Here is a 25,523-nt window from a genome sequence, read left to right on the forward strand (position 1 = left end):
ATAGCATCAAAATCCCTTCCCAAAGAGATGACTTGTGTAATGTGGAGCGCTGGACCCATACGTCTCTGCACTCCTGTAAGACACATGGACCTAAGTGTGAATGTCATTGATCAACAGCATAATTGAGCCAGAGGAAGATGGAGATTCCGTTAGCATCGACTGTGTGTTTTGTAATGTAATCCTGAGCACCATTAGAGTCGTCTCGAAGAAGAAAAAAGAGCTGCACTTTCAGGGACTAAACACGTAGGCAGAGGAGACATGTTTCAGGTCTGAAAGTGTCGGATTTTTCCAATGCTACTAATAATGCAGAAGTAACAGACTGGAGGTGCACTGGCAGAGATGGTGCTGAGATGACGTCATCCACGGAGTTTAAGGCTGGTTGCATTGTAATTCTCGGGCATTTTCCTAAAATTTTTGCTTTGCCATTGTGACTATTTTTCATTGCATTTTGGGGCCAAACCGCAAATCATTTAATGGAAAACTCTGATTTCATCACAGTTGTTTTCATTGTTGAAATTGATTGGTGAAATGGCTTGTCTCACATCAGACAAACCTGTCAATTTAGACTGGGATATCACTCGCTCAGTCAGTCTGACCAGCTAGACACAGACAATGCTATTTTTAGCCGTGAGCAATCAAAGAATGGATTTGGATGAGGGCCAGCATACACACATCAATAAGACATTACATACTTGTACTTATTCTATGTACTGGATGAAATGTTTTGTGGTGTGGCTTTAACTTATTGCATTTTATGTGTTTATTCATGCACCAATAAAATAAAATGGTCCGTTTTGCTTCACATTTGTCGTATGAGTCAGATTAGTAAAATAGTACAATCCGATAAACTAACTTGAACCATAACTGTCCTTTAACAAAAACAAGACTTTATCACATTTACCTAGGGACTGGACTTTGGAGACTAAAGTAAGTGTAAAATAGCACTATATTCCTGAACTATTAGCCACTTCTAAACCTCAATAAGTCCAGACTAAGCTGCATGACAGTTTATAGACTTCTGCAAGTCTGTGCCAATTGATCGCAATTTTTTTAAATAAAAGTGACCCAACTTTCAAAATTGATACGTACGAGTACTGACAAAAATTTCTGCCGCGCCAATGGGTAAGACAAGTTCTATAGCTGACACCAATTCATTAATACTCACAAGGAAGTCACCACCACCAAGACTCTGTAGCACAGGCAGTCACCGCACAGGCCCCCACAATCTGTAGACTCTTTTAAAAAACATCTTAAAACTTTTTTATTTAGTCAATGTTATTTCTGACTTTTTAACCATAGGCTGCTTTTATTCCTTTTTATCCTCACTGCTTTTATTGCCATTTTATTGTAGCACTTTAAGATTTGTTCACCAAATGTAAAGTGCATTATAAATAAAATCCATTATTATAATTAAACTATGAGCAGTGAATGAAATGTGTAGTAGGCTGTTGGATTATTGGATTACAGCCTTGGAATCAAATTGAATGTAAAAAAAAAAAATCCCTATACTGCAGCTCTTACAATAAAGAGAGTATATGCACTATGCACTATTGCACCTTGACTGGCCTGTTCACTCCTGACCCATTAGTATGCTTATTCACGTCTTCAGTTTCTCGCTCGACCAGAATAAGTTAGACGCAGTGTTATATGCTTTCCCTGAAGCTTTCAGAAACATTTTAATTAGAACATCATCTGATATTCATTGGGTTAAAACAAACTCACATTATTGGCTATTATGTACTTCTTGTAAGTCCACCCTCACGAACTCCCCCCTCGGTGTATTTGAGAAAATGAAACTGACATATCTTCAGAGAAAGCCCCGGCATGAATTTATAATCAGTATAAAATGTAACTTCTTTTCATGGTGGTTAGATAACACATGAATGCTGCAGTGTTCGAGCCTGTGGACAGTCGACACTAGTGCCACATACAATAGTCCCCCCAAACACAGAAAAAGGAACAGGGGACAGTTTAGGAGATTTTAATGTGCTTTTTCATACAGTATATTGTATGCATATCCAGCATAGCATTTCTCATACATATATCTCTCTTATGTCCAGGAGTTTGGTAACGTATAGCTGAGAGGATGACTAACAGTCAGTCTACCATTATATCTGCCATTGGCCACCATACAATCATAATGTTTTGGGCAGAGGTATCCAACTGCAGAGGGAAACAGAACACAAACAAAAGGCCTAAAACAATCGTTTGAGGGTTGATAATCTGAAAGGCATAAATGACACTGTTGGTTTATGCTAAGCGAAAGCTCATGGTCTTTCATATTGAGATCGAGGGAGGGCTTGTCAGAGCTGTTGCAATGGTAAACCAGGTAATTGCTTAGGGCCAGCCAGAATACACGCTTTTCCTATTCTTCACAAAGACGTACAGTCTGAGATCCGGCGTGATTCCTTCGAATTTACGATAATTGACAAACGTGTAAACCAATCAGAAAAGCGGCGTATGTTGTAAACAAGGAAGTTTATAGTTTTCCAATGGCAACGGACAGAAGAGCGGTGACAAATGTGAACGATTTACGTTGTTTCTGTCACAAAAACTGAAGGATGCAAGGAGCAACTCTGTTCAGATTTTAAACATAGGAGAATTCAACACGAATGTGCAACGGCTGTTTCAATCAATATGTTTGGGACGGGGCGAAAAACTACGGCAACAAGAAGAAAATACTCTTAGCATCAACATCTACTTGGGTACATTCTTGTTAAGTACATTGAGGAAAATATTTTGCTTGTGGTTAATTTGGTCTTCCTGTCATGGCCACATGCTCTGTGATTGGATCAAAATATAAAACCTTTTGATTTGATTGGCTGTTACCACCATTCCAGATGGTCCTGCTTTTTGTATCTGTTCCAAAGTGGCTGACCTTGCAACACAGTGAAGGAGGCGCCTGAAACATGGCTGCCTTAAAGGAACAGGCCACCGTTTGTCCACACTGAGATATGTTCTTACCTGAGCTTAGGCGAGTTGATGCGTACCTGTCTGGTCTTTGTGCGTGCCCTCAGTCATGCAAAACGACCAAATATGTTGTTAGCATTTGGCCTCTCCCAGCATATTCCTATAGCTCCGAACGGGGGTGAAGTTGGAAGCGACCACGCTCTTCCACGGGAACGCACAAAGTCCAGACAGGTACGTATCAACTAGTCTAAGCTCAGGTAAGAACATATCTCAGTATGGAAAAAATGGTGGCCTGTTCCTTTCACTATAGAAGCCTTGTTAATGTTGAAATGGTTAAGACTACATCTCTCAGCTCTTTATTAAAAAAAAAAAGTTAATGACAAGAAAGGTCGAAATATTTATCTAAGGGTTCATATTACGCCAAATTGATTATTTAGAGCTTTTAAAACATGGTTCCGTGTTGTTTCCTCCCCAAAAAACATTATTGGTGTTGTGTTTTGAGCCATTCTTGCATGTGTTTGAGCAATCTTTGAATCTTCGTGAGGACTATTTGAAGTGAGCCACTGCTCCACCGATTCAGCTCAAGCTCCTCCTGCGATCTTACCGCAACCAGGTAGTGCTTTCATCACCTCGCTCCATCTGCAGCACAGCTTAACAGAAGTTTCACCATTACAAAACACTCTCACAAAATGATAGTGCTGTGTTAGTGTTGTTGTAGCATAATTTAAAGAAGATTCCAACCATTTGTGTACATTTATTGATTGGTTTTCTTCTCTTTTGGGAGTTTTAATATGATCCTTCCCCAGCACTTACGAGCCTTTAAGACTGTATACACGACAGAATCCACTTTGTCACGAGCTAAACACATAGACAACCATTCACTTGCAAACTCAAGGGGCTGCCGATTCCCCTACACAAGCATGTTTTAGACTGTAGCCATTAGGGGAATGTCATTTGTGCCCTTCACATTCAAAACCCATCAAAGTAGGCTGAGGTTGCGTACAATATTTACAGAAAGAAATGGGGAAATAAAGCAAATACAAAAATGGAAGAAAAAATCGGGGTCTGGCCACACTTTATCCCATTCATAACTGTGAGTATATTTTAAATTTAAATCCACAATTCACAGCAGATTTGGAGAAGCAGCATCAAACTGTCCGCTGCTTCCCCAGTAAAAGTCCATTGTCTGTTTGCGATGCGGTCCATTTGCGCCCAGTCCAGTTTTTCCGGTTACTATCCAAGGTATGGGTGTTCGCTTTGGAAGTTGTAGTCCGGACACACTTTTTGAACGAGCTTGTAGTCGATGCTAAAGAAGGAGATGAAGATGCAGATGACTTTGAAGGGTTTAGCACAGAGCCAGGCGGCGTGGGACTGGGTGTGCTCCGTGAAGCAGGTCTGCGACGGATCGTACAGGCATGGTTTGGGCTTCTTAGATCGATTGGTCTTTTCGTACTCCACTCTGCAGTTAAAGGTTTTGACTTCTTTGTGATCCATCGTGGATTGCTGGGTCTCGTGAATTTGCACCTCCTGTTGGGTGTGGGGGTGCAAAGGCTGCTGTTGCAACACTTCGAACTCCACCACTTTAGTCGGGGGAACGATGCTGACGGAAACGTTTCCGAGGCTGGACGAATTGTGCCGGAAGTAGACAGTGAACGTGCCGTTGATGTGATCCACGATCTTGCCCGTTACCAAGAGGCTAAACTTCATTGTCTTGACGTTGAAGTAGAAGTCGCCCCATCCGAAGATCTTTTTGGTCTTCATGGCGGTTTTTAGCGAGGGTTTGCGCTTGGAGCGGTAGCCTGTCTGGTCCTGGAGGAGGGACTGGTTCCTGCCGTCGTATGGGTTGTAAAAGTTGTAGGTCGGGGGCTTGGTCTTCATGGGTGTCTGATCTATGGAGGTGGAGAAGACCCTTGTTTGGTATGGAGGCTTGACCACACCTCCAGCTGCCCCTCCCACTGTGCCATAAGGCAATGTCTTCATCACCGAACCCACCGGGCCAAGATCGGAGAAGTCCACCTGCTTCTCCAGTCCTTGGACCTAGAAAATTCAAGACACAAGAAAAAAAAAACAATGTTTGAGTACCAACAACTCAGTAGATTTTTGAGGACTGTGAAGACATTATTTGTTACTGAGAAATTCCAAACACACACTATAGACCAGGGGTAGGCAACGTCAGGCCCTCCAGCACAGAACCTCTGGCCCTCAAGATGATTTTGAGAAATATTTTCAACGAAGGTTCTTGAGTCATCTTCTGTACTCTATAGTTGAACTGTCGAATGCTTCACCTCTCATCCGAAAGCGACACTAAAGATCCAGCTCAGCCCGCAGCCCAGATAAAGACCACCGGGAGGAGTTTGGCTTGGCTCAGTCCCTCCCCTCTATTAAAAGCTACTCTCACCTGTGGGTAAACATCTTCGTAGTTTTGAGTCTTTGTAGTTCTAAGTCCTAACGACCTAACTCATACGCGAGTTTCAGTCTGAACGGCCCTAATCTCAGCTCATCACTGGTAATTGCGTGCCTACTGATCTGTCCTGGGCTGAGTTGCAGCCTCATTAACATGACAGAGCTCTCCAGGCGATGAGCAGTAAAACGGTACAGAAGATGCCTCAAGAACCTTCATTGAAGATGGAAACTATACGACTGACAGCCTACATGGACATTTTGAGAAATATTGTTATGCAAATAATGTGAGAAATAGTGTCAGTATTTTTTAATTTCCCGGCTGAACAGGAGGATGGTGGGTCGGGACCCAAGAGTGGGTCGCAAGTCTGAAACTGCATGGAAACACACCGCAATCTGTTAAAAATTAATGTTGGCATAACTACAGCTTGTTCAATGACAACTTGTGTGGAAAATACAACATTTTATACGATTGATGTGTGACAAATTGCAGTTTTACGCGGCTTGTCATCCTAAGGTAATGGAGGATCCCGAAGCCACTTGAGAACATGTGAAACATTGGCAGAAAAAGTTTTTTAGCAATAATGAAACTCGGCCCTCCACGATACAAACTTCCCTAATCCCTGCTGTAGACTATGTTAATGTTCAGTTCGATCTTTTTTCCTGTTTGCCCTCGGCCCTTGAATTGTTGACCTCACAGTCACAAAGAACTTTCACCAGACTGTGCGCGTTGAACGTGCTCTGAAAAATTCTTCCACTAGACAATGCTACAAAAGTCTGAGCTTTTTTTTTTTCCTACATTTGGACTCTGGGTCAAACCTATTTTCCATAATTAGACTACGAAATTTGTTTTCTCTTATCCTTTGTGACAGGATTTGTTCACAATACTTCTGTTAAAGTGTAGTTGTCCTCATACAGAATTTGGCTACCTAATACTACCTTAGTATTTAAAAAAAAAAAGTATAATGGCTGAGTTCTAGAAATAAATGAGTTGTATGGAAATATGTCTTTACCTGGCTATTAAAAACGATGTGATTCACTGTGAATTGATAATTATTTTGAAAACATTACTTGCAAGTTTGAATAGCTATTTTTTTGTCACCATTTAATCTTTCATGTCAAGCACAGCATTGACATAATAACATCACCAGGTCACAGTATTGTCTCCTGTCACAAACCCGAACAAGACTTTTTTTCCACAGCACTACCCAAGCCATGCGTGTCACATTTAATACTGCGCGCTTGTGTGTCTCCAGCTGACACTAAATATTATTTCCTCAGTTGTCTCCAGCTCATTGCGGTGCTACGGGTCACTCGGCAGCGGAGGATCTTTTTACTACGAGCCTCGAGGCAAAATTGATGCCGTGTTTCATCTGCGGCAAACAAAACCATCTATTTTTGTTAACACACTTTAATTCCGTTGTCAGTGCTGCTCCGCGGTGCAAAACAAGTCTGCGCGTGAGCGAATGGATGTGCGCTTTTGTTTGAGGAGACTGCCAGTCTTGCCTTCAAATACACAGGCTAGGTGCGTATGTGTCGTTCCAACTCCCATCCATCACATCACTGCCATGCCCCCCCCCCCCCGCTCATATGCATAACCATGTACACACACACACACAAGCAGACAGTGACAGAGAGCCGTGTTACCACTATTGGGAGAGGTTACGAGCTGCGCCTTCCCATGGGAGCACAATAGGATGAAGTTGAAAGGTATATTCTCAGAGTGAGTAAACAGACGGGCTTAACCTGCACTGCCATCAAAACCGAGTGAGAGGAAGTGTTTTGTTGCTGTGGACACTTTTAATAGTTATTTATATGCATGGAGTATATAAAAATGTCATAATAACATACAAGAACACTGTTAAAATGGAGTCATGATATATGAGGGACTTGTTTTGGTTCCTCGGCACTAATATTTTACGTTTTGAAATGTGAAATGAAAGACAGTGAGGAGTGAGAGACTTGGCTGGTCGCTGGTTTCTGCAAACTGTACAGTGCCAGGCCATACTCAGGGTCATCTGCAATTTTTGACTTAATTTCCAGTTCATTGATGAATCCGTCAAATTCACCTTATTCCGCCCCGCCCACTTTTGTCTCTTTTTGCCACGGATCGGCACTTCCATTGTATTGACACTTCCGGTAGAGCGCATAGTCCGTTCAGCGGAGAACAAGGGGAAATGTTCGCCGCTAAAATCTGATGTTTTGATTGATGAATTTGTATAAAATGGGTTAGGCTTAACTTCTCCTATGTAAACTAATGCGAGTGAAGGGGCGGGCACGAACTTCTGGATGTGTAGGTGAATAGACTTGGTGCAACTTTGTTTGAGAACCTCTTTTTTTTGTACATACTTGTTTTAGGGTTGAGATTTTGCACCATTTATGCATTTAGTTTATTTATTTATATTTATATTATTTATATATTGGCATCGGTCATAGAAGGGGGCGTGGCTTCGCCAAGGGGGATAATAGAATCTTTTGGGAAACCCAATTTTCCACTCTTTTTAGCCATTTTCTGGTGGAATATGAACTTATTTATCACACATAAATAATTAAAGTGTAAATCATATGGATATTTTCTCACAGCAGATTGTTAAGTAGAAGCGAAAAAACAGCAGTTGAGCTAACGCTAGCTAACCGTTAGCATTAGCCCGATGCTAACATGTAGCATCATGTTAGCATTCTCTGTTATTTCTGTATTTCTGTATTTATTTATTTATTATTTATGGTTTATTTGGTAGGGACAGTGCAAGTTAATGAACAAGCCACACCGGATTGTAGCCTTAGGCTAATTTTCATCCGTCGTCCCCCATGCGCACTCACAAACACACTCTCATACATCCTGGCCTATTGTACATGTTTTTAGTGGTAGGGGAAACCGGAGTACCCGGAGGAAACCTACGCAGACACGGGGAGAACATGCAAACTCCACACAGAAAGGCCCCGTCCTTGGTGGGAATCGAACCCGGACCTTCTAGCTGTGAAGCACAAGCACTAACCGCTGTGCTACCGTGCTGCTGGGCTGTTCCACTTTGCTCCACTCCATGTCTTTATATCTTTATTTAGTAGAAATCTATATTCATAATTCAGCAATTCATTTGTTAAAGTAGTTTTTGAATAATTAGAGACATTTTAGATTTTTCTCCAGATTGTTTTCCCCCTTAACTGTTTTCAAACATGACCATACATGGGCAAGTCCAGGGATGCCGTCTGTGTCTATTCACCTTATTCCGGAAGTTCGCATGAGCGCTGCCATGAATTGTGCCCGTCCCTTTTCTCCTATCTGTTAACATGGGTCTGGAGAAGTCCGCATAAAATCATTCACAACACGAAAACAAAGCTGTCTTTGGCTGCGCAGAGAAACGATGCAGGGTTGACATGTTGGTGCAAATGAACATTGGTCATTTTACACAAATCAATCGACTAAACATCAGATTTGAGCGGATATTTTCCCTGGTTCTCCGTTTAAATGAACAGGCTTTGCGCTCGACCAGAAGTGTCTGGACAACGGAAGTGCCGAGACAAAGCAAAAAGAGTCAAAAGTGGGCGGGGCGGAATGAGGTGAATACTAAGCTAACTTCAGTATTATGATCGTGGTGTCAGTTATGTGTAGAATCGTAGTAATCAGTCTTTCCATATGTACTTTCAGATCACCAGATGTTTGCCACCTTATCAGATATTTGTATTAGACCTTTGTAACCATCATTAAACTTCGAAACTGCCCTTTGTGTCCGAAGTCGATGTGATGAGTGGATGAAGAATTAAAGAATCATCAAACAGTCCTACAATCCCTAAGATTGGTCCTTCGAGCCGGATGCAATCCCCAATACAAACCTTTTACTCATCATCAAAACATATGAAATTCTACTTAGTTTAACCTTCTTTATTTAATCTGAGGTCAATCAAAGAACCCTCTGCTAAGTGCTCAAGGTGCCAGTACCCCCGGTTGGGAAACACTACTGTAGAGTCCATAATTGTGTGTTACATCTCTGCTTACACTTCAATTCAACATAGAATTCTTTACTGCAGAATTGATTACATGCTATTTGAGGGACTCCACATTCAAGGATTATACCGTATCAATTTCTTCATTATTCTTATTTTTGTTTTACCTGTGTGGGAATGTGAGAAGATTTATATCACATCAAGCATAAAATAGCTACATTATTGTGCACTCGTGCTTTGGTGTCATCCATCACTGAAGCAAATCAAAAGTCTGTATTTGTCAAGGCAACGGCACACAACTCAATATGTCCGCTAATGTCCTCAGCCTTTCAATTAATGTATCTATTTCTGCTGGCTATTCATTAACGGGGCTCGCTCCTAAGTGGATTGATTGAGGGCAGGATGAGTTGAAGTTTATTGACCAGCGAAGAAATGAATTACAGGAAAAGAGAGAGAATAGCGCTGACAAATGGCCGGTGATCGCGGACTCGCACCTGCTGGAGATTTTATCGGCTCTTTCTGGACTCTCACAAAAGTCAGACAGTGCTCTTGACATTTTAGGCATGAAAACCAACTGGGAAACCTAGACTTGAAAAAGCTCACGTGGACACAGGTTTACAAACAAAAAGTGAATCTTTCAGATGCAAGGCAATATTTTGGGGTTTTACTATGCATTTATTCTGTAAACACTCCTTCAGTTCCTTGTTATAAAAGACAAAACAAGGAATGGATTCTTTATCATATGGCTGTTCACTCTTTTCAAGGTGGAGCTTTGGCATGGTTTTAACCTTCCCCCTCGGAAAAAATCAATCAAACAACCAAACAAACAACAAAGATAATTTCAGGTTGTCGCCAGATCATATAGAAAGCATATTTTCTATGTAGTTTATTTGAAAAACATGTCCTGTGCGACTTGAAGGGTTGAGAACCATTGAGCAAGACAACATCGATGCTGTATAGTTTTTTGCAGTGGACCTAGTGTATTCTGTGGACTGAGGAGCTTCCCAAGGTGACATCATTGTCTCCAGTTGGTTTGTGTTGAAGTGTGTTTTTATATGTGGGAATGTGGGGATATTGATGTCTTCAAATAAAAAACGTCTTTTATAACTTAAAGAGTTCGGGAATGTGATGTCATATCGCTAAGCATTATGGGTTTATTATGGGCATTATGGACTAGCAGCAACTGTAAACTAATGGAGATTTTAAAGTAAAAAATACCAGAGTTATTCATATTAAAACACTTGGACATCACAGTGAGTTAGATGTATTTACCAGCAGTAGCTCAGCAGTTAACGGAGCTGTTCCACGGCTATTTTCTCCACTTTTTATACTGTTTTTAGCTAATGTTAGTCAATGGAAATGTATACTAACAGCTGCAAAGATGGCGGATCTCCATGGTAACTATGGAATTTCCTGAACTCTATTATTTGAATTTTGCATTAGCATCATACATCTTCTTTTTGCTAACATTAAAGTAGTACTAAGTAACTTTTTTTACCGTAAAAAGTCCTTTCCGTAGTCCCTCTGAGGGTAATATGAGTGTTAATGGGATGATTGGGGGGTGTTTCATCTCTTGCTGCCACCGGGTCGGAGGCCCCAAAACACGCTAATGTAATCATGAATTAGATGCTAACAGGCTACCGGGCAAAGCTAACTGCGGGCTTGCGCCACTTTAGAGGTATTTACAGCCATGTTTGAGTGGAAAAAAATGATCTCCATTGTGTAATTGGATGTACAATATCCCTCTCTCCCTTTGTCTTTTCTGTCAGCGTAGTATTTACTCTCCCGGACAATTAATGAGTAAAAAAACGCAACATGCTACGACACCTGCAGTGGCGCTTATGGCCTCTAAGGGCATGAGTTACTTAGTACTGCTTTAATGTACTCCGAAGTACAACAGTTCACTCAAAACTGAAGAAAGTCGCAAAGTTTGACAAAGAATATAACAAATCAACTGATTTCTTAGTCAGGTACGGAAGTCGAGGAGCTCGTTTCGACCAGAGTTGTTTTCCCCAGTTGAGCGAGCGTTCAGGCGCATTTTCCAACTGGGGAAAACGAGGACCACAGGAACACTATTTCTGAACCTGTACTCGGTTCAAAGCAGCAACATTTCCATGGAAACGAGCCGGTGGCGTCTCACTCTCAGCAAATGTACACAACACATCAGGAAAGGTGATCATTGAGATGTTTTAGAAGTATTTTTCCACCAAAAGCACCCGTAATAAAACGAGCGCTTGGCATTCATTCAGTTTGTCGGGTGACGTGGTATGCAGTGTTGCTTCAATGTGGAATTTTCTAATTAGCTTTTCATCTGCGTGCAAATGTAAAACCTATAGAATCCATTTGCAGGAGGCTGAATACAAAAGGCAACATTTTACACGAAACCGGTCTAATAAAAAACATAAACACAAGTGCGGACAAATGGCCAGGGCCTATTGAAGATTTGAACATCGCCCATTTCTCTGGTGTCAAAATACAAACTACAGGTGGCGCGATTCCTGCATTTTTAACCATCGGCGATACAAGCTGACTTCACTGTTGAGCCGGGCGTTGACAGCACACACACACACACACACACACACACACAAGAAATCCATCCACGCAGTAACAAACAATGGAGCGTATGCAAGAGAGAGAGAGAGTGGGGGGGGGGGGGACTTCCTGCTAGTGCCATGTCAGCAGTGTTGTCAGCTCGCTCCATGTGTTACCATCTGTCAAGCCAGGACAACATTGGGCTAATCATTCTCCGGCTCCAACTGTAAAAGCCCGATACTCATAATCCGCAGGCGTCTCCACTGCACCATCCCACCTCAAACCTCCACATAACCCCCCGGGTCAAACACACACGCTTAAAATGGAGAGGGCTGCGATTGGCATGAGTCTTTCTGGGGTAAAAAGAGAAAAAAAAAAGGCAACAGCACATAGTCAGCAACTTGAACAAACATCGATTGTAAGGGAAAAGATGAGCGCGGAGAAGGGGGCTCGAGAGTAATAAAATGCCAGCAGAAACCGATAAATAGACGGACTTTCTATTAGCATAAATATGACATTTTTTGTGCTTGACAGTAAATCCATTTCCAGGGTGAGGATTTGTTAGAAGAAATATCTGATATTTTTCCCCGACGTGAAATCCATAAGCTATGGACTTTTTTTGCAAAAGCGAGGATGTTGGCTGTAAGGTCATGTTAGACGTTTTGGAGGAACCACAGCAGCTCCGTGTTTCTTTTTTCCGCAGAGGCCGCCGGCGGATACGGTGAGGCCTGAAGGAAGGCTCTGCATCGAGAGTGAATATCTACAGCTCCACTTCAGCATCATCAACGTCAGGTCGTTTGGGGTCTCACCGTGAATCATTGGGTTTTATCAGCAAATTTGTGTGTATTTTCTTTTTTTACGTGGCCCCGTGGATGAGCTTTGCTTCACAATCAAAATCATTTTTCTTGCCAGGATTGTCAGGAAAAACATTTTCTGTGCTGCAAAGGCGCAACATGAAACATAACACTAAGGAAATCCAGTTAAAGAAACGTGAATGAAATGGGGCAACGTATGACAAACGAAAGCAGCACAAAGAAAGGATTTACAAATGTACATTAAAACCGCTGGTCAAGGTGCAGAAAAATGTAGCTTGTGATAAGTGTCAAATGTCTCAAATGAAAGGATGTGTATAAAGGATTTAAAAACTTTGGTGTCGCTTTAGATTAAGTTCATTAAGCTCATTAAAGGGACTATACAGAGTTTAAAAATGTTAAAATTAAGTATTTTTTATCCCCCTTCATGTTCCACCCATGTCCTAATGTGTAGCATGAGCTCAGACCTGTTCACCACAACTGCCTCTAAAATCCTGCACTGTCACTCAAGGGGCCAGATCTTGTGGTTCATAGCGCAGGCTGTAGAGAAGACGAGTGCGCAGACGGGTGGCGCTCCTTGCAATCTTCAGTGTCATACCTGGCGCAAAAAGTGGGCAGGACAGGAGGGGGGGACGGACTCGCATTGCGATGTTGGTGCCGCCCCCTCTCCATGCTTTCCCCAGACCTGCGGAAGGCGGTGGGTTTGCGAGGGGGGCTTCTCCTGTAAACGTGTAATATGCATGATGCAGCGCGCAATGTTTAATAAAGATTAAAGAAATAAAAGTGTCCCTCCGCTGCTGCAGCCACTCGCTGCAGATCCAAGACGAGCGGGCGGGGAAAGCTAGGCAGCAGCCTCGCATTGGACACTGTTTGAATGCGCAAAGTTACGAAATGTATAGGATTTAATTGATCAGAAACTGTCATATCGGCTGCGGAGGAATTACAGAGTTATGAAGTAGTTGCAAGAAAACTCTAGCGTATTGGAACATTTGAGCTACAGCTGCAGGATTCTTGGAGCGACTGAATTGGAAAAAAAAAAAGTTGCTATGCGCCCTGAGCTGTGGCTACACAAGGAGCATCATCAGGAGGTGAAGACTGACACACGATGGAAATATCACCTTAAAACTCAGATCAGACGTGGTGTTGTGGCACTTGAAGGCGTGTGTGGTTTATTTATGGAAAACTGTTTTGGTGTTAGGGGTGTGCGCGTTGATCCACTGTATCAAAGTCAGCCCATGCGTAACCGACGCTCGAACAGACTTTTCAAGACAATTTCGCTTTTGTTTTCAATTTGACGTCGATTCTAAGGAAGAAGACAAGGCAGCGTGATGTAAAGAGGAATATAATATGAAGGTTGCCACAGAAGAGCGGCTCCAAGTGCTGCTTGTAATAAACCACGCCTCAGTCGGCCTCTTTTTCTTGAATAACGCCCTCTCCCTAGTGGCGCAGCCTTTAGCGCCACATGTAAGATCGCACGTGCACCACGTTGCGTTTAGAGTTGCGCACAGACTGCGCCAGTCACAAGATCTGGCCCAAAAAGTTGTTACTTCATGCACGAGCTTAATATAGAAGGTGCAGTTACACGTATGACCTGAAGTGGCAGTAGTGAGTATAAAATGGTATCTAGTCTCTTTAAGTATTAATAAGCATTAGTAATCATTTTTATTTAGGGTAAGGGTTAAGGTTTAAGGTTGGCTATGAATAAGTGTATTATTAATGGCCTATTAGTACGTTAACAGATAAAGTATAATAAGCAGTGTGTTAATACTTTACAAGCATATTATTAATGCTTATTTATACTTTATTAATACTTAATGACCACATCTTAATATAAAGCATTACCAAAACTTTTATGTGTGAGTTCTCAAAAGAAACAGATAGTTTATACAATTCTGTTGATCAAATGGCAGCTGAAAGTCTGCACTTGCCGCTTTTAATCTAATTGTATATTTATCGTGCATGGTTTCTTGATTTGAATTGCCATCTTAGAGGTATTTTACATACTCTGCAAAGTCTCTCTCAGATTTGTGTGTATACAAATTGTGCTGTATAATTAAAATGAAGTTCTCTGTTGTGCTCTAAACTGGCCTTCCCTTTGGCCTTTCAATATTGTGTAAAGTGTACATTGGTCCACAAACGTTTCACACCAAGTAAATATTGGAAGACCTACAGTACCAGACACCAGGCATTAAACTATGAATCAACACATGGGACTTTACAGGAAACAAAAAAGGTTGAAATAATTCAAACTATGTTTTACATTTTCAGTTCTTCAAAATTGCCACCCTTTATTCTTGGCATTTTCTCAATGAGCTTCATCAGGTCGTCTCCTGAAACAGTCATGAAATAGTAGTAATTGTAGTAATACTATTAGTTGTAACAGTAGCTTTTTGTTTAAAACATAACTCTATATGTGAAAGTAGGAAACGTGAGTGCTTCTGAGGGTTCGTGTAGTAGTATAAGGCCAACAAACAGGTGCTCTTCCAAGACTGGGCCAGCGTTGCAATAATAAGGAGAACATTGACTAGATTAAGGCTGTGTAGAGCTAATGCAGGAGGTGGAGTAGATAATCAAAAGGTCAAAAAAAGTCTGAGGCACTTATATTGTATATACACACAATATAAACAATGAATGTAGACACAATATATATTCATTGTTTATATTGTGTGTATATTTGTCTAGAACACATTTTTTGGTGATGTGTTTTCTGATCACATGTGATCATGTGATCTCATTTTAAAAGAGACACACATGGTGCTAATTCTTATGCCCTGATGAAGACACGTTGTGTCGAAACACGTAGGCTCCATCTTCCATTAAAGGACTTTTAATCATTTTTTATACAACAGAGTGCCTCAGACGTTTTTTGACCTTTTGATTAGGCTACTCCACCTCCTGCACTAGCTCTACACAGCCTTAATCTAGACATTTTTTTCCTTATTGTAATTCTATATGTGTTCACTCATAAATGTATTTATATGTTTATTTGATAGGGACAGAACAAGAAGCATTGTTACAATAACCGATGCCATGTTCATAGGCCGTATAGCTAAAAGCTAATTCGCAGACCTGATCCCTAAGACATAAAATAGTTAATACATTTACATAAATCATTGCAAATAATACTATTTCCGTAAGAATTACAATTAACCCTTTCAATGAGAATCTACAATGTAAATCATGTTTTAAATAACAGAAAAAAACAAAACATATAAAAGTGTTTCCAAACCTTTGACCAGTACTTAGATCAAGAAAAAAATAGGACTGAACTGGGACTACAATGAAATGAAAAACTGAAAAATTACCTTACTTCAGTCCGTAAAACACAGCCCTCCTTTAGGTGTTACTCAGCATCGAGTAGTAACACCTAAAGGAGCCCAATTTCATCTTCAGTGCACGTACCACAGTTTGAGAACCACTGGAATCATGAATCATGAGAGAATCAAAAAGTTGACCTTTGCTCATCGCTCTCCTACACACATTCCCCCATCTCTCAATTTTTCAGGATAAAGGTTTGGACATTCTTTATTTATTTTCGGAGATGATACAGTGGAGCTTGACGTGTGTTCCTCTATCCCTAATCCATCACACTGGTTAAAAAGTTTCCCAGTAAATACAGACAATTACAAATTAAACACAGTGAGAGGTCGCGCTTCTCTATTCTGACAGCCAAAAAGGGTGGTTTTAGTTATGTAACACGCCGGGCCAAGAGCCAATCCAACAGCATTTGCATAGTACCAAGCCAGCAGACAATATGGTCAAACCGTTTTAAGATCGTTTCTCCCTCATCCAGCCCCGCAAAACCCACACACAAAGCAACTAAATACGCGTCAACACGGCTTCCTTCTATTGTGGAAGTGATTGGTTGTTGTCGGGACACTGGTGCGACTGCGGAGGGAGACGGGATAAGCTTCTCGGCCGACTTATACATATGTATGATACCAGCAACTCAATAAGGAGAAAAATCATCCCAAGAACAATCAAATTACAAAGGCTTAGAGATAGAGCGCCATGCTACGGGAAATGTTATTAGTGCCCAAGTGAGATGAGGAGAGGGGAGCTTCTAAGGATGTGCTACATTTAAGGGGAACGGCCAACATTCGTCATCCGTAACTTCATTTGCAGCTTCATATGAGCAAAAAGCACAAGTGTGAATGTAGGAGCAAGTCCGCCTGTTGTACGCGCAGGCACGAATAAAATGCATGGAATGATAATGAGCCGGAGTCGGACCTCACAGAATGAGAATTTTTTTTCCCATTAGAGGTCAGTAAAGTTCCTGCATTATACGCGCAGGCTTTTGTTTTCATCTTTGGCTACGGAGCACTGTACGTTTTCGATTGATATAATATGTGGAAGAAAGTATTTCAGGAATGCAGCTCTGCCAGATAACTTCGGACAGCTCGGACAGTTCCTCTGCCTTCTGTTGATAACAATGGGGAGCATGAAGCTTGTTGGATAAAGATCCGTCACTGCTTGAGTCAAAGGTGACTATTAGCCGTGATATGCTTTGCACGGCGGCTTTGTGCAGGAATGTTCATGAAGAAGTTTGATTAGAGTCTCGTCTTTCAAACGACCCACAGCATGTGTCCTTAGCTATAACATAGAATACGCTGTGGTGCTACAGATATCATGAAAAATGGTCTGGATTGTTGGCTTTCAACAGCGAAATACCCAAAACACAAGGTACTCAATGTGTTAAGAAGAATGGAGGTTCGGCCTAAGACCTGATTTTTCTACTGTCAAAAAGAAATAGCAGGTCGCAAGAATGCAGGACCGTGTGAATTGACTCATAACAACACCACCCAAGAAGTGACTTCCTGTTTCGATCCAACACGCCAAAATAAAAGCATCATCTTATTCATAAGTTCAGCAGTTCATTAGTTCAACTTTCTTTCTGCCTAACTATTAACAGACACTTAAAATGTTGCAAGTACCTGCTGAACTAATCAATAAGACGAGCTGTGTGCTTTTATTTTGGTGTGCTGAAATCGAAACAGGAAGTCACTTCTTGGGCGGTGTTGTTATGATTTGAAGCTTTGCACAGAGTCAATTCACACGTGTCATGATTTGTCTTTTGTTCCTCTGTTTTGGTATGTTTTGTCTTTGGTCTTGTCCTGTTTTATCTTGACATGTGTTCTGTCCTTGTGATTTTGCTTTACTTCCCTCGCTACCTGCCTGCCCCGCCCTGATGTGTTTCACCTGTGTATTTATACCCCTGTGTTTCCCTTGTCCTTTGTCGCGTCATTGTCTATGTCAGCCCTGGTCTGTTTCAGTTTTGTCATTTTGGTTTTCATCGTTCATTAAACATTGCCAGTTTTGTTGCAGTCCTGCATTTTGGGTTTTACTTTCCTCACTCCACCACCATCCATGACAACACGTCCTGCATTCTTTCGACCTGGCTGCTATTTCTTTTTTTTTGACAGTGGAAAAATCAGGTCTCATGACGAACCTCTATTCTTCTTAAAGGAATAGTTCACCGGTCTTCCATACTGAGATATGTGCTTACCTGAGCTTAGACGAGTTGATACGTACCTGTCTGGTCTTTGTGCGACACGTGGAGGAGCGTGGTAGCTTCCAACTTCACCCCCATTTGGAGCTAGGAATACATCGGGAGAGGCCAAATGCTAACAACATTTTTGGTCTTTTTGCGTGACTGAGACCAGACAGGTACGCATCAACTCGTCTAAGCTCAGGAAAGAACATATCTCAGTATGGAAAACGGTGAACTATTCCTTTAAGTCTATTTACTCTATTTAGTCAAGTGGACGGATTTTGTTGGAGCTTTTTTTTTTAGCTTAGATCACAGCATACATTCGCTGTGGTGTAGTTTCAATACGCTTCTGCAACAACAAAAAATCCAACTTTGCATCCATTTTTCACCAAGTATTGATGATGGGAGAGTGTGACCACTGCGCAAAGCCTTCACCAGCACATCCAAACGATTCTCCATCGTGTTAAGATCTGGTCTCATTCTCCCTGAACCACTCTTTTACAGCGTGAGCCTGATGAATCCTGGCATCACGGAACAGGAGGGAATCAGGGAAGAAGAAATCCATTGATGGAATAGCCTGGTCATTCAGGATGTTCAGGTTCAGCTGATCTCATTCTTTGGGCTCATAGTGTTTCTGAACCTAGACCTGACAAACTGCAGAAACCCCAGATCAGAACAGTTAGTATTCGGATACAGATAGTCGGTAAATGGATTGCTTTTGCCTTTGATAAAATCAGTTTGGGATTTTTATGGAATTATGTTGTGGCCAATTTCACTTCGTTGACTTCATGACTGCATAAATCCTATAAACTTCGTAACGTTCATTGTGTCTACTTGTGTTCTAGTATCACTTTTTAGGTTTGTTTTGCCATACACTAAGGTTAGAGATGTTAAAGATCTTTTACCTTTACATGTTTCAGCCGCCATCTGCAGGCCGTCATCAGAAGTATCACTGGCGTGCAGTGACGTGTCACTTATCAGCTGTTCTTAATTCCGAGGCGTGACCAGTCTGATGGTCCCAACAGGTCCGACAGACTGGCCACGCCCCCTGCTGCCCGGTGGATTCAGGGCGACAGGGGGCGTAATCATTGGAGGAGGGTCTGTCGGACCTGTTGGGACCATCAGACTGGTCACGCCTCGGAATTAAGAACAGCTGATAAGTGACACGTCACCGCACGCCGGTGATACTTCTGATGATGGCCTGCAGATGGCGGCTCTTTAACATCTCTAACCTTAGTGTCTGACAAAACTAACCTAAAAAGTGATACTAGAACACAAGTAGACACAATGAACGTTACGAAGTTTATAGGATTTATGCAGTCATGAAGTCAACAAAGTGAAATTGGCCACAACATAATTCCATAAAAATCCCAAACTGAATTTATCAAAGGCAAAAACAATCCATTTACCGACTATCTGTATCCGAATACTAACTGTTCTGATGTGAAAAGTGATTTTGTGGTTGTTGATGTTGACTGGATGATGACTTTTGGATGATTTCTCTAAAATATTACCTGCTTGCTTGTAAGTACGAGCATGGTCCCAATATTATGGCCGATACACCACATGATTCACCACATTCACGGGGGTGTTCATTATAAACTTTTTTCTTTTTTTTTCAACCTTATTAAGCTCATTTTTCATTCAAGGACAAATGTCACCAATGAGGGCTTTAAGTTGTGCGGGAAGGTCATGATGTGCTTGAGAATCGACTCGTCTCAACCCGACACTCACTCGCCACTACAGTTAAGACGTCCGCTGTTATCATTAGTGCCGCCTTGAATCAATGCTAAAACTCTGTCGATCACACATTGCCCCCTTCACCTGCCTCTCAGCCGACCTTCTGCAGGACAGCGCTCTCCACTGCGGGCTCTGCCTCCTCTGCGGCTGCTCCCCGGGGGGATGGACGAGCAGATAAGGGGCTCCCTGGTCCTTGTTCTTTTGTTTAATTGGAGTTTTATTGGTGACAATCAATTTATTTCTATCTGCGCTGCGGACCGCATTGATCTGCGGTCACCCGGAGTCAAATGTACACATCCACTCCCACCTCTGCAAACACAAGCACAAGATAGTAACAATGCAAAGAGCTCTCTCCTCTTCTGTTACTGAGGGGAGGAGCGGTAAAGTACATAGTATATATTTTTTGGGACCATGTGATTCATTTATTTCTAAACATCTGAACCCCTAAATGATAAGTATGACATATAACAGAGCAGGCTTATTTGAATCTTAAAGAGGAGTGTTGCTTTTTGCCGGTATTTGGTAATAATCTCAAACATAATCTCTTTATCACCATCTTGCACGTTGTTGGTTAAAAAATGCAACGCTGATAAGAAAAAAAGCAGAATCAAAATATCGAGTTGTTTCACTTCCTCATTTTTTAAAGCAGAACTAAGTAACTTGTTTACCTTAATAAATCCTTTTCGTAGTCACTCTGGGGGTAATACAAGTGTTAATAGGATGATTGGGGGGGGGGGGTCTTTTATCTCCCCCTGGTGTGTTGGGCCAGAAAACCATGCTTGCATCTTGACTGCCACCGGGTCGGAGTCTCCAATACACACTAATGGAATCACGTAGAAGAAGCTAGCAGGGTAAAGGGAAAAGCTAACTGTGGGCTAGCGCCATTTTAGCAGTATTTACAGCCAAGTTTGAGTAACAAAAGTGATCTCCATTGGGTTGTGGCACAATGTACAATATCCCTCTCTCCCTTTGTCTTTTCTGTCAGCGTAGTGTTTACTCCCACGGAAGAAGAAGAAAATCTTTATTTATAGAGCGCCTTTCACAAACATGGTTCACAAACCGCTTTACATGGGAGAATTGTACATTCACTCCATACTCGGTGGTAGTAAGCTAGCTTTGTAGCTTCAGTTTCCGCGACTGGTCCCTCTGACCACCACCATTCATTCACGCACACACATCATTCATCCTGGCCTATTGTACATGTTTTTTTGGTGGTAGGGGAAACCAGAGTACCCGGGGAGAACATGGAAACTACATAGAGAAAGGCCCCGTCCAGGTGGTAATGGAACCCGGGACCTTCTTGCTGTGAAGCGAGAGCGCTAACCACTGCGCTACCGTGCCGCCCCGGACAAATAATAGTAAAAAAAAAAACAACACCTGCAGTGGCGCTTGTGGCCTCTAGGGGCACTAGTTATTTAGTTCTGCTTTAAAAGATACAATATACAGTCAGTGTGGCTTGTGTGGCTCGTGTGTATTGATGGCAAGTGTTTTTACTTTGCAACAAAAGGATTAAGCCTAGCAGGAGAGGTGAGGAATGTATTTATATATGTTATGTAGGACTTCAGAAGGAGCTCTTTAGCAACTAGAGAAGATTCAAAGATTGCTCAAAGTTGTACAAGTGGCTCAAAACAAGCTCTAATCCTCCTTTGAAGAGTGTAATGATCAGAAAGGCCTTATGTTTTCAGGGCATTGAATTATTTGCAGCATGTTTTCATTCATGAATAAAATGAAGGTAAACAGGTTGATTTGCCACATTGAACTGGAATGGTCCCAACTAGAACATACATAGTTGGGTTGAACCATTAAAAATGTAAATGCTGAATCAGAGCTAGGGTTTGTTTGCAAGTATATGAGTCCTTTGGGTCCCCTTTTGGTTACAAACCAAATGACTTGGATGCCAGATTCATTTCTGAATTGAAAAGTCGCCTTGAGGTCCCCTTGGAGGAGCTGGAGGAAGTGTCTGAGGTGAGGGAAGTAAGCAGCAGTCTAATTATAGTTATACTCGTGTAAAACATACTTGCCACCGGTTATATTTTTTAAGTCCTTGGATGGATAATAATAGCAATCATCTTTTTTTTTAATCCAATTTTAGTTAAATGACAAGTGAAACTGTAAGACTCAAGACTGTTGGGGAGATTTTCCTCACCGCAAGTCAACTCTATAATATTGACACAAGATCATGAAAAACCGGCGAACTCAGAATGACATTTAATTACATCAGGCAAAAATAAAGCCAGAAGGAATGAGATAAACCAGTTGGAGAACAGAGAGGGGAGAGCGGCGGCGAATAGAGACGGCGACTGTGGGAGCGATTTCGCAGTCCACTGGTGTAGCTGGATTATCATGAAAATGAAAGCTACTGAGTCAGGCAGTATCACAGAGGAGAGGAATGGAGCCCCGGCAGATAACAGAGTCCGGGAGAATGAGCGCACCCGTGTAGAAGCCGGGGAGACTGTAAGACCATATGAAAGTGCATCGGCAAGAGAGAGAAAAGCTAAAAAGACAATATATATACGACACACTGTGATATTATGAGCGCAATAAGACAAAAATGAGAATCACTTCACCCCCATAGAAAATAATCACAACTTTCTCCACAAGTAATATCTGCAATATTGTTTCAAGAAAGAGAGGGGCTCAACTATGAAATTATCTTTTCCTTTAAGAAAGTCTGGTATGAGTCTAGGCAAAACGCACAGGAAGGTGAATTCGGGACAGGCTTTGCGAAGAACGAAGGCGTCACGATTTTAGAAAAGGTTCCAAATGCAATGTTTTAGTGAATTGATTTGCACTTTTCTTTTGGGAATTGGTATGTTAAAAATGACTGACATGAGAACTACTAAACCAGGGGTATGAGTTTTCTTGGTGGAAGGACAAATGACCGAGGGCCGGACCCTCCAATTGCAGGTCGAAGCAGTTTGTACTTGTTGAGTGTTGCACCTCATAGGATCACACTTTATTTTACTTTATACATTGTTAACAACACTTATTACAATGCAATCTGCTATCTAGCAATCTGTAATAACCTGAACCTACTACATACACAATTGAATGTGTATTAGTACTTTGGAGGTACATATTGTAATAAGACATATTGACCCATAAGGTTAGGGCTAGAGTTTGGGTCTTATGTGTTCTCAGTACATAATGTACCTCCAAGCTACTGATACACAATACTCCATTGTGTATGTACAGTGTTGAGGAGAATACTTTGAAATTGTATTTAGTTACAGAATACTGAATATTGCCTCAAAATGTATTTAGTAACGTATTCCGTTACTCTGCCTAATCAGAGTACTGTATTCTGAGCGCTTCGAATACTTCCATGTTGATTTACATTATATTCATACATAAAAGCAGCGTATGATTAAAAACATGCAGCTACATTTGTTACACCGCCTGTTACAAACTTATTTGCCACCAATTCAGAATGCATGAAATCACTTTGTAAATGCCCATAGCCCCAAATAGCATAGAGCTATGAATAACATATATATATGCTCAGTCGTAGCGGCTCAGGACTAACAAGTGAACATTATCTCTTTGTACAATGATACTTACTTAAAGAGACTATACAGAGTTTAAAAATATTTAAACAAAGTATTATCATCCCCTAGGGCCTACATGTTCCAGCCATGTCCTACTGTGTAGAATGAGACCAGACCTGTTCACCACAACTGCCTCTAAAATCCTGCACTGTCACTCAAAAAGGTGTTAATTCGGGTCTGAAGTGCCGTCATGCACGAGCTTAATATAGAAGGTGCAGTTACGCGTATGACCTGAGGTGGCAGTAGTGAGAAAATGGCCAACTTGCACCTAGCCCCTTTTAATATGAAACTGAAATGTAATTATTCATTAACTGCAAAGTGTCCCTTTGATACTAGGAAAGTAGTACCTGTATTCTAAATGACCTCAAATGAGAGAGTAACTTTACTAGAGTACAGTTACTCAAAATGGCTATTCTAAAAACATGTATTCAGTTACTCTCCAACACTGTGTATGTACTACATAAGTACAAGATATTACACATTGTTACATAGCACATTACATTGTACTAAATGCGGCAGGTGCAATGTATCAAGGGTAGTGATACATTGTAAATGAAAGTGTTACCCATCAAATTAATCTTCAGAGTCTAGAGAGTCCTTTAACAGGAATTTGATATCAGCCAAACGTTCTGTGATGGACGGCTGGTTTTGGCCTAAACTAATAATACTAAACTAATATAAGAAGCACGCTTACACGCACGCTTACACGCACGCAAGAGGCCTATTCCAACTCTGCCACCTGAGAGCAGGGTCAGGGCTGCCAGAACCCTATTTCTTCTTTACACAAAGAATAGTTTTACTAATCAAAATGTTTGTTTGGCGAAACAGAGGTCGTGACGTCTCCTTTTAAATCAGCCCAGTTCAGTTGATAGTATTTATGAATATCTATTACGATAGAATAAAAGAAAATGATTAGAACCCGCGACCCGGATAAAGCGGAAGAAAATGGATGGATGGATGGATTAGAACTCATATAAAACTGAGCATCATCTCTGAACACAGTTGACCTTTGCTCTGCTGCTAAAACTGCCGATATAATGCTGTGACCTGCTCTCTGTCCAACTCATCCCACAGATATCATTAAACCAGCACTGCTCTTATGCATCTTTAACATTTTGCATATTGCTTGTAAACTATGTTCCAAGTAAATTGGCTACTTTGTCTTTTTATCGTATGTTTCACTCTCAACCTTTGCAACTGCAGCCTTTGCGATTCACTGAGTGCGACCATGCAAATTGCACTTTCGACAACGTGACGCAGTGGAGATAAAACGATACAAAGGAGCGAAAAGCAGTGGCTTTGTGGTGCCGTGCGCTTCCTTAAGTGCAATGTGCTGACAATATTACAAAATATTGCAGATGCCACGAAGATTGGGACCGAGAGGGAAATACAGAAATCCTCCCCAGTGGGACGAGAAACAGACAGGCAGAAAGAAGCCCAAATGTGCACAATTACAATGAGATTGTTTTCAGTGGAGCAGTGTGAGTGGTCTTGCTTTAGCTGTACACAAACACTTTACCGGGTTTCCCTCAGTTGGTTTGTATAGAAACAAGAACACATACAAATTGCAAGACTCGTTCATTTAAAATAGTTGTTTTCCCACCAGGAATAATGGTAAAAACATCATCTGACACAAGCTTTTTATCGAGAAGTTTGGAAAGCATTTTCAAGTTTCAAAACTCTATAAATGGTAATCTTTGGTGTGTTTTAGGCATTTTTCCCACTTGAAAATTATGACTTACGACCTCAGATAAATAAACTTTTATGTGAACAAACCGGCTAATGCTACAACAGTTAGCTCATGATGCATCAAGAAGCTAAATGCTAGATGTTAAATGAATGTTTCTCCACATACATATAATTAAAAACATGCTACATAATGTTATATTGGAGTTATATGTACACACACGTTATATTTTTCATTTTTTGATAGTGATTGGATTTACACACCTGCCACATTATTTTTATGGCTGAAAGTCCTTTCTACTGGCCAACATCACACAGATATTTTCGGGAATAATTAGACCATAGTTAATATTTACTAGAAGAGATGGCTTTGAACTTTGTGACAGTTTTTGTTTCATGTGAATTGGCTAAAGGAATTGCAGAGAAATTAGCAATGAACTAAGACTAGAAATCTGCATTTTG

General features: G+C 41.3%; 1 protein-coding gene across 1 annotated transcript in view; it reads right to left on the bottom strand.

Moving 5' to 3' along the window:
• Positions 1-3,356: 3,356 nt before the first annotated feature.
• nxph4 (neurexophilin 4) overlaps positions 3,357-25,523 on the bottom strand; it is an 81,010-nt gene continuing 58,843 nt past the window's right edge. Inside the window, exon 2 of the mRNA XM_079579339.1 lies at positions 3,357-4,947. Within this exon, the coding sequence (XP_079435465.1) occupies positions 4,144-4,947 (804 nt within the window). The 3' untranslated portion in view covers positions 3,357-4,143. The remainder of the gene's footprint in view (positions 4,948-25,523) is intronic.

Source organism: Gobius niger (genome assembly GCF_951799975.1).
Source record: "Gobius niger genome assembly, chromosome: 20".
In the NCBI taxonomy this organism is placed as follows: domain Eukaryota; kingdom Metazoa; phylum Chordata; class Actinopteri; order Gobiiformes; family Gobiidae; genus Gobius; species Gobius niger.